Source organism: Nicotiana attenuata, chromosome 10 (genome assembly GCF_001879085.1).
Source record: "Nicotiana attenuata strain UT chromosome 10, NIATTr2, whole genome shotgun sequence".
NCBI classification, from domain to species: Eukaryota; Viridiplantae; Streptophyta; class Magnoliopsida; order Solanales; family Solanaceae; genus Nicotiana; species Nicotiana attenuata.
The window spans coordinates 30,939,369-30,941,434 of NC_031998.1; the positions used below are offsets into that span (position 1 = coordinate 30,939,369).

Below are 2,066 nucleotides of genomic sequence, written 5' to 3' on the forward strand. Positions count from 1 at the left end.
CCGTATTGGGCCAGAGGAGGAGCAAAAAATATTTCACTCCATTTACTACGCAAGCAAGACTCTCACTCTTGCTCAAATAAATTATATTGTGACACAAAATGAGTTGCTTGTTGTAGTGTGGGCATTCGATAAATGTGGGGCCTATTTGGTTGGCACCAAAATCATCGTCTACATAGACCATGTAGACATCAGGTATTTATTTGAAAAGAAAGATTCTAAACCAAGGCTAATCCATTGGGTTTTACTCATGCATGAATTTTACTTGGAGATCCGAGATCGTAAAAGAACAGAGAATCAAGTGGCTGATCACTTGTCTATGTTAGAAACTCGGAATCATGTAACTGAGGGAGATGTCATCAAGGAAACCTTCCCGGATGAGCAATTGTTGGGCGTTACTGCAGGGGAAGTACCATGGTACGCAAATTTTGTAAACTATCTGGCAAGTGGAGAAATGTTGCCTGATCTTGAACCTCATGCTAAAAAGAAGTTCTTGCGAGATGTGAGATCATATGTGTGGGATGAGTCATTTCGGTTCAAATCTTGTATTGATCAGTTGATGAGAAGATGTGTACCCAATCTGAAACAAATGCTATCTTACATGACTGTCATGCGTCGCCTTATGGTGGTCATCATTCGAGTGACAAAACGGCAGCAAAGATGTGGCAATCGGGTTTCTATTGGCCTATGTTGTTTAAAGATGTGCATGAGTTCGTGAGGAGGTGTGATAGGTGCAAGAGAACGGGAATAATTACGAAAAGGCATGAGATGCCATTGCATGGTATTATGGAGGTTTAAATCTTTGATGTGTGGGGAATTGATTTTATGGGTCCGTTTCACTCGTCCAGCGGGTGTAAGTACATTTTTGTGGCCGTTGACTATGTGTCGAAGTGGATGGAGGCCACTGCTCTTCCTACCAATGATGCCAAGGTTGTGGTCAACTTTGTGAAAAAGCATATCTTTACAAGGTTCGGCACCCCGAGAGTGATGATAAGTGATGGAGGCACTCATTTCTGTAACAAGCTATTGGACAATGTCTTAGCGAAATACGGGGTCAAACATAGGGTTGCAACCGCTTACCATCCTCATACCAGTGGACAAGTTGAAGTGTCAAACAGAGAGATAAAGTAGATTCTAGAGAAGACGGTTCGTGCAAGTAGGAAAGATTGGGGTGCAAAGCTTGATGATGCTCTATGGGCATACCAGACTGCCTATAAAACTCCAATCAGAACTCCATGTACAAGCTGGTTTATGGGAAGACATGCAATTTACCGGTGGAACTTAAGCACAAGGACTATTGGTCGATAAAGAAGCTGAACTTTGATGCAGAGTTAGCGGGTAGAAAGTGGTTGATGCAATTGAACGAGCTTGATGAGTTTTGCTTGCATGCGTATGAGAATGCCAAGTTATATAAAGAAAAGACCAAGCGTTGGCATGATAAGTATAGCCAACATTGTGAGTTTGAACCGGGCCAATTGGTTCTCTTGTTCAATTCGAGGTTGAGACTCTTTCCGGGGAAGATCAAATTGCGATGGTCGGGCTCGTTTGAGGTAGTGAGAGTCACTCCACATGGTGCAATAGAGCTGCGTGTCTTAGGTGGTGAGAGAACATTCTAAGTGAACGGACAAAGAGTAAAGCACTATTATGGAGGTGACTTTGATCGTCAGAAGTCGAAGGTGTTACTTGCCAACGATTAGACGAGATTATATGTCGTGCCGCGATGTTAAATCAGGCGCTTGTTGGGAGGCAACCCAGCGTTACTGCTTTTGTTTAGTTTTGTTTTTTCTTCTTATTATGGTATTTTAGTAGTGTGGTTTTATTTTGTAGGATTTTGAGCATAGGAAGAAAAGCCATAGGAAGTGTGCAAAAGCGAGCTAGATGGTGGGAACTAAGTGTGGAGTGCTCACACAAAGGACCATGCCTGGGGGAAGTCTGACTACCTCGTGAGCCGCTATTGCTTCGGCCTTTGGCCTTTCAGGAATCTCTTGTCCACCCTGGTTTGTGTTTTGCTTTATTTGTGCAGTGGGGATACTGCACTCTTTTAAGTGTGGGGTGAAAGAATTTCTCTA

General features: G+C 43.0%; 1 protein-coding gene across 1 annotated transcript; it reads left to right on the forward strand.

The window, feature by feature from the left end:
* On the forward strand, positions 248-1,128 carry LOC109233685. Its single transcript, XM_019399555.1, has 2 exons — positions 248-670; positions 889-1,128. Exons 1-2 carry the CDS (start codon positions 248-250, stop codon positions 1,126-1,128), a joined length of 663 nt encoding a protein of 220 aa, XP_019255100.1.